Genomic DNA, 8,147 nt, shown 5'->3' on the forward strand with positions numbered 1-8,147 from the left:
GGTACAAATAAGCTTGGACATGACACAGGCCTTATGGAGTATCTTACAAAGGTAAGAGGTGGAAAGGTGGAAAGAATTAGACAAGGGATTACAGATCTTGAAGACATAGCTGCCAGTGGTGGACCAATTAAAACTGGGTATGTGCCAGTGTCTGTAATTGGGTAAGATAACAGCAAGATAGAGCCACTGCCTTGGATCGCCAGAGACCTGGATTCAGTCCTGACCTCATGCGTTGTCTGTGTGGAGTTTGCATGTTCTCCTTGTTACTTCATATCTCACAGACATGTGGGTGGGTGGATAGGTTAATTTCCCCTAAGTGTGCAGGTGACTGGTAAAATCTTGGGGGAGTTGATGGGAATGTGGAGAGAATAAAACAATGGGATTAATGTCTGATTAGTGTGAATGGAATAATTGATGGACTGCATGGACTTGGTGGGCTGAATGGCCTATTTCAGAGCTGTATCGCTCTATGACTCAATGTCCCTGTAGTTGGAGGAGCACAGAGATCTCAAAGGGTCATAGGGTTGGAGGGGATTACAGAGAGAGGAGAGGAGGGAATTGCAAAGCTTTGGGCTGCTTTGGCAGCTGAAGACATGATCACCCGTAGCAAGGCAATCAGTCTCACTCCACTGATGGGGAAAGACACATCATCCTTGTGGTTTTCACCCAACAACATTTAAGGGCCTTTTTTAATTTCAAAAATAAACTATATTCATAATAAATACTATATACAAAAGAATAAACAGAGTACAAAACTTTTGACATTCATAACCAATATATTCAGTAGCGTTTACTTTTTTTTAAAACCATAACACTGTTGCCACTCATGTGGCCCCCTGAGGAGATACGCTATTTCAGTGTCTGAGGGGCTTCCCCACATGACTCAGCTCCTCCACGTGCGGTAGCAGAAGGAGCCCAGACTGTGGTCCTTCCCCACAGAGCCTTTGCATTGGCTGCACCGATCTTCAGTGCGTCCCTCAGCACGTACTCCTGAGACTGGAATGTGTCAGTCGGCAGCATTCCCCTATGGACATCTCACTGTGCTGGGAGGCCAACAAGTTTCGGGCAGACCAAAGGGCATCTTTCACCAAGTTGATGACCTTCCTGCAGCACTTGATGTCTGTCTCAGTGTGTGTCCCCGGGAACAGCCCGTAGATCAGACAGTCCTCCGTCACGCAGCTGCTGGGGATGAACCGGGACACGGATCCTTATATCTGTCTCCACACCCTCTTAGCACATCCACAATCTACAAAAAGGTGGGCGACCGTCTCTTCCCCACCACAGCTGTTCCGAGGGCAGTGTGCGTTATGGATGATATTTCGTCTGTACAGGAAGGATCTGACTGAGAGGACCCCTCTCACCGCCAGCCAAGTGAGGTCTTGATGCTTGTTGGTGAGTTCTAATGCAGAGGCATCTGCCATATAATTTGGACAGTTTGCTCAGGGAACCACCCCCACTGTATCCATAAACAACACAAAACAACATTTAAGGGCCTGTTTTCCTCTGTACTGTAGGCAGGTGAGATATTGTGTGCAGACACCACACGCTTAACTTCAGATGAACAATTACATGGAACTAACACAGTAAACAGGGCTTGACTGAGCAGAGGTGATGCCTCACACACACATGCTAATTAAAGTATTTTTCCTCATTTACATATCCAAGGAACCCTTTAATTTACTGGACTAGAAAATCAGCAAATATTGAAAGCTGATTCACACATCAAACCTCCGAGCTCAGCTCCATGTGCCCCCTTCTGTAAACATCACCTCACTGTGAATTGCCACAAGAAGACTGCTGTGGGAAGTGGATTTAAGTTGGAAATTACCCAATTACCCTGCACTCATTTCTCCTCTGCAGCTCTGCTGAAGGCGCACAACCTTGCTGGGCCTTAGTGCAATGGATTCTGACTTCTCCTGCCACCCCTCCCTCATGAGTGAGCCTAGATGAGCTACTTGACTGTGAAAGGCGCCACACTTCACCAAGGATCTGCTCTAATTCATCTGCAGATACAAATACTTGTTCTATTTTCAGCAAAAGGAGTTGTATATGGTCTGAGTGACACAAGAGACTGCAGATGCTGAAACCCGGATTGAAAAACAAACTGCTAGAACATAGAACAGTACAACAGTACTAGAGGAACTCAGCCGGTCAGGCAGCATTTGTGGAGGGAAATGGACAGTCGACGTTTCAGATCGAGACCCTTCATCTGGTCCAGAATGCAGAACATAGTGTCACAGAGAAAGTGCAGTACAGGTAGACAAATAAAGTGCAAGGGCTATGACGAGGTAGACTGTGAGATCAAGAGTTCACTTGGAGGGGAAACTGTAGGTGGTGGTGTTCTCTTGCACATGCTGCCCTTGTCCTTCCTGGTTATAGAGATTGCAGGATTGGGGATTGCTTTTGGAGTAGCCTGGGTGAGTAACTGCAGTATGTTTTATAGATGGAACACACTGCTGAAACTTATGCCAATGGCAGAGAGAACGAATGCTTAGGGTGTTGGATGGGGTACCAGCTGAGCAGGCTGCATTATCCTAGATGAGTTTCTTCAGTGTTGTTGGAACTGTACTCATCCAGGCAAGGGAACAGTGTTCCATTGCTCTCCTGACTTGTGCCTTGTAGATCATGGAAAGGCTTTGGGGTGTCAGGAGGTGAGTCACTCGCAACAGGTGACCAGCATCTGACCTGCTCTTGCCTCCACACTATTTATATGTCTGGTTTGGTTTGGTTTGAGGACAAAAGCAAATGTGGTGTCACAGTGGCGAAGCCATTGCCTCACAGTGCCAGAGACCTGGGTTCAATCCTGACCTTGGGGGCATTCTGTGTGGAGTTTACATGTTCTCCCTGTGACTGCATGTATTTCCTCCAGGTGCTCTGGTTTCCTCCCACATTCCAAAGACATGCAGGTCGGTAGGTTAAGTGGCCACTGTAAAATTGTCCGCAGAATGTGAGTGATAGAGTCTGGGGGGAGTTGATGAGAATGTGAAGAGAATTAAAAAAGAAATTACAATTAATGTACAATTAGTTTCAATGGGTACAAGACGATCAGCATGGACTTGATGCGGCACAGAGTCCGTTTCTGTGCTGTTTCTCTCTATGAGTTTATGAGCAAGATGAAGGGGGACCCAGTGATGACGGTACTACTGAATGCCAAGGGTAGGTGGGTTAGAGTCCTTCACGTTACCTCCTCACAACCATCCACTGACCAGTGGAATATTCCCAGGCTGAAGCCAAGGTGAGTGGGTGGGTGACTGAGACAGAAAGGGACTACCATCTCATTGAATGGCGGAACAGATTCAAAGGGCTGAATGTCCTCGATCGCTTCTTGTATTCCCTACTGGTTGGTGGTTGGACAGTCGAGGCAGTAGTGATGGTGGGAGTTGGGGGAAGTTACAACTAATCTTTTGATCTCATTAGTGAGAATGGAACAAGATTTGAACAACTAGCTGTTTTAAGTATCGGAGAAAAACAAGGAAAGTTCATAGGAATGCACATCATGATAAATTGGGGGAGGTGAGAAGAGGTGACAGAGCTTCAAGTCAAGTTGAACTTATTGTCAAACACTATGATGCTGGAGGAACTCAGCAGGCCAGGCAGCATCCGTGGAGAAAATAAATTATACAAGACAGTGAAGAGAGAAAAATAACTGTGTAAAACAAAAGAAATAAAAAACTGCAGATGCTGGAATCTAGATGAAAAACACTATGATGCTGGAGGAGTTCAGCAGGCAAGGCAGAATCTGTGAAGAAAAGCAGGTGGTCAACGTTTCGGGTCAGAACCCTTCATCAGGACGTTGACCGCCTGCTTTTCTCCACGGATGCTGCCTGACCTGCTCAGTTCCTCCAGCATCATCGTGTTTTTCATCTGGATTCCAGCATCTGCAGTCCATTGTTTCTCTCAAACTTATTGTCAAGTACGGTGAGGTACAGCACAATGAAAAAGTTACCTGCAGCAGCATCACAGGCTTGGTTCAGTAGCTGAGGAGTTATTATCCTTCCTCCAAAATCCCTTCCTTGTATTCAGAAGCTTCAGGAAAACGATATGTCCAGAAATTAAAAATTAGCAATGAGAGCAGGTTAACCAGTTGTTAACTGGGCTGGTGAATTTTTTGTTCAGGGGGCTCAAGGCTCAGACCATCACTCACTATCAAGGAGGATTTGCATGTCTAATGCCCTTTATGAAATTGCAGAGCACAGGGTGATGGAAGCCTTTGATTGGGTCAGGGTTGAGGATCAAACAGGATTTGGTGATCATCAGTTAGGATGGGGTTGGGAAATGGGTCATCAGACATTAATGGGCAGGACTTGGGGATGGCAAGTTGGTAAATTGGTCTATTAATTGTCACATGTACCAAGGTACAGTGAAAAACCTGTTTTGCATGCCATCCATACAGATCATTTCACCACATCAGTGCATTGAGGTAGTACAAGAGAAAAGCAATAACAGAATGCAGAATAAAGTGTTACAGTTACAGAGAAAGTTCAGTACAGGCAGACAATAAGGTGCAAGGCCATGTCGAGGTAGATCATGAGGTCAAGAGTCCATCTTATTGTACAAGAGGTCTGTTTAATAGTCTTATAACAGCAAAATAGAAGCTGTCTTGAGCCTGGTAGTGTGTGCTTTCAGGCTTTTGTATCTTCTGCCTGATGGGAGGGGGGGAGAAGAGAGTGTGTCTGCGGTGGGAGGGGTCTTTAATTATGTTGGCTGCTTTACAAAGGCAGCTAGAAGTATAGTCTGTGGAGGGGTGGCTGGTTTTTGTGATGTGCTGAGCTGTGCCCACAACTCTCTGCAGTTTCTGGCAGTGCAGTTTCCACACTAAGCCGTCACACATCCGGATAGGATGCTTTCTATGGTGCATCTATAAAAATCGATGAGGATCAACGGGGTGCTGCTGACAGATTGGTTGTGGAGGTCATCGTGTCAGCAGATAGGTCATAACCATTGCTGGGTGTGGGGGTTGGTGTGGGGGGGGGGGGGTTAGTCATCATGGGGGATGTATTATAAAAATGGATCTACTGTGACAGGTTCTCGGTGCCAGAGTCCACTTGCTGAGACCTGCTCAGGAAGGTCAGCTATTAGTGATACTGAAACAAAACTCAGAAGCACTGGGAAGACCTAACTGGATAACTGTGACAATCAAAAATTATGGAAGTGGCTTTTGTGTGTGATCAGTTGTCTGGGCTCTTCTGTACATTAGTACATCAGAAGAAGAGTGCCAGACTCAGAGCAGCCCACATAGATTCTCGATTTTCTGCGTCAATTGATTTTTCATTGATAATTACATAATGCTCAATAAATGCAGTGCCACACAATACATTTTCTTCTGTTAAAATCTGTCAAATTTTAATATAATTAAGAATATAAAACAGATTGTTACAAAACGACATTTTTATTACATATCAAGCAAGGATTTCCTTAAAACTCATACAGTTCAATACATAAAATATCAAAATTATTTTCAGTATCCAAGTTATTTACAAATGGGGGAAAATACATAAATTAACATAATTTTATACAATACATTCTGAAGAATACATTGGGCTCAAGGGCCTACTATTGTCACAGAAACCACGAGTCCAGTTGCAGGTCCTCCATGAAGCTCTGTAAAATGACAGCAAGTTTAGCAATGAGAGCTAATATAATTTTTAACCTGAATCATTTCCCACCCTCTCCTCCTAAATGGACCAGGTTCCCCAAGGACTGTAGTTCTCTTAGCCCCAGAGTACATTTCCTCCATCATCCCCGTGTTTCATTGTCCTCTGCTTAGTCTACACTTTCATTATACACCCTGTTGTGGTCTCACCCCTCCCTATCCCTGTAACCTCCTCCAGCTCCAGCACTGTCAGAAGTGTCTGTGATTCACCAATCGTGAACAACCCCAATTTCAATGTTTCACCAACAGTGACTTCCTTTTAAGTTGCCAATGCCCTGAGTTGGAGAATGCCCTCTGAAGACCTCTCTGTCCCTTTATTTCTGTTTCCACTTTAAGACATACTTAAAAAATTTTAGTCATCTTTTGTGCCAAATTTTGTTTGGGTAGTACTGCTTTAAAACTTTATTTATACAGCACAGTAACAGGCCCTTCCGGCCTAATGAGCCCGTGCCGCCTAATTACACCCATGTAAAGCATCTTGAGATATTGCACTATGTTAAAAGATTTAATAGCTTCAGTTCTTTATTGTTTCGTGCCCTCTCTTCAGAAGGAGTTTGGAGAGTGAGATATTCAACCTCAGAAGGTAGCACACCAAACCCAGTGCTGGCCTCACTTGACCAAATGCAGACCAGGTGACCATCAGCAGATGATGAACAGGAGCGGGAACACTGGTGACGTTTCATTCCCCAGAGAGCCATTGACAATCAGGCATCTTCCACCTTCCCCTGACTGCAATTCACTTATTCTACTCAAACAATCGAATGGACTGGCCCACTCTGTACAAGTGAACATCAAAGCTCAGCACTTGTCAGCCAGGCTTTCTTCCATCTTTCATGGGATCATAGAATTGAATCTTTGAACATTTGAAACAAAAGGGGCCATCCAACCCATCATGTCTATACCGTTTGAAAAAGAGCCAGCCAGCCTAATCACAGCTTCCAAAGTTTCATCAATCACCCTGCATATCTTCAGGTACGCATCAAATCTTTAAAGGTGATGGAGATTTCTGCCTCCAGCACCCTTTCAGAACAGTGAGTTCCAGAGCTACTTGCCCGTCTCTGGGTAGAAACATTTTCCCTCATCTTACTTTTAATCCTGCTATCACCTCTTCAAAATCTACTCTCATTACATTTTTTAACATCTATTGAATTTTAATTTGGCCCAGTAAGTAAACGCCTCCAGTACTGAGACACAAGAGACCGCAGATGTTGGAATCTCAAGCAACAAACAATCTGCTGGAGAAACTCAGCTGGTCAAGCAGAAAGTTTCTTCTGGGTGCTCCAGTTTCCTCCCACATCCCAAAGACGTACGGGTTAGGAAGTTGTGGGCACGCTATGTTGGCGCCGGAAGAGTGGCGACACTTGCGGGCTGCCCCCAGGACATTCCACGCAAAAAAGATGCACTTCACTGTGTGTTTCGATGTACATGTGACTAATAAAGAAATCTTATCTTATCTAATAATGAAGGCAGGAGGTGAAATGGTTGACGTACCTGACCGTGGGCGATATTCTGAAAGGTAGCCGCTAGCCCACTCCTGTCGTTCATTGTTGAGGCCCCAGGATAGGATGGACACTCCGGTGGGGGAATCTGGTTGCACGCACACCAGCCTTGCGGGCATCCCACCCGGCATGCGCCCTCTGTGTCTCTGCCCGCTGACGGGCACTCCTCACTCAGCGCCAGCAGTTCAGTCAGGTGCGCGATGTAGCGGATGGTCAGCCGCAGGGTCTCCAGCTTGGTCAGGCTCTGGGCGGCGGGCGCCACGGACGGAGGGAGGTAGGTCCGCAGGTTGTGAAGGGCCTTGGCCAGGCCCCTCATCCTCAGCTTCTCCCTCTCGCTGGCGCTCTGCCTCTGCTTCCCTGGATAATGCAATCTGACCTTCCTCGTCCTCCGGCCCATTCCCCGTCGACTCTCCGTTGGAGCAGGGACCCTGCTGCTCACGGAGGAGCTGCCGCAGACCTCCTGACCAGCAGTGCAAGGTAAATGCGGAGGGGAAAACCTGAAGGATTCGATGGAGGACACTGGAGAGAGGCTGTGTGATGTGGAGTCAGTGAAACTGTCAGACTCGGAGCTGAAAGGATTCCAATCAGACAGCCCACTGGAATCTGATTCGGAAGAAAGGCAGTTCCAGTATGATACAGCCTCACAGCCAAGTTCTGAAGTGATGGGCTTCCAGTTGGAAGTAAAATCATTTGGGAACATCAGGTAGTCTTGATACTCTGCGTTAGGGATATCCATTCCTTGTTTCTGGGATATCTTCTTCCTCAGTTCCTGACAGAAACTGTTTGCCACAACTTGAGTCCCTGACACTGACCTGCAGGTAAATCAAGGATCCTTCTGAATTTAGAGCTGCATCTGCTCCTTTTTATTCTGTAGTCACACTGGTGAAGTAACACTTTTACACATACCATCTCCACATCAAAGGCAGCCTTCTGACACCATCAGCTTAGAGAGTGGAGAACTGAGACGGTGATGAAAAAGTGTAAACTTTTACACA

The 8,147-nt window shown here is 46.0% G+C and overlaps 1 protein-coding gene across 1 annotated transcript; it reads right to left on the bottom strand.

The window, feature by feature from the left end:
• Positions 1-5,559: 5,559 nt before the first annotated feature.
• On the bottom strand, positions 5,560-7,888 carry LOC127583877 (mesogenin-1-like). Its single transcript, XM_052040269.1, has 2 exons — positions 7,145-7,888; positions 5,560-5,601 (listed from the first exon to the last, which is right to left on the bottom strand). Exons 1-2 carry the CDS (start codon positions 7,886-7,888, stop codon positions 5,560-5,562), a joined length of 786 nt encoding a protein of 261 aa, XP_051896229.1.
• Between the last annotated feature and the right edge of the window lie 259 nt (positions 7,889-8,147).

Source organism: Pristis pectinata, chromosome 28 (genome assembly GCF_009764475.1).
Source record: "Pristis pectinata isolate sPriPec2 chromosome 28, sPriPec2.1.pri, whole genome shotgun sequence".
NCBI lineage: Eukaryota > Metazoa > Chordata > Chondrichthyes > Rhinopristiformes > Pristidae > Pristis > Pristis pectinata.

Excerpts from the sequence above, each read along its gene's own strand:
- LOC127583877 (XM_052040269.1), bottom strand. The coding sequence starts at position 7,888 with ATGGATATCCCTAACGCAGAGTATCAAGACTACCTGATGTTCCCAAAT. Across the intron at positions 5,602-7,144 it reads AGAATATCGCCCACGGTCAG|AGCTTCATGGAGGACCTGCA; the intron begins GTACGTCAACCA and ends GTCATTTTACAG.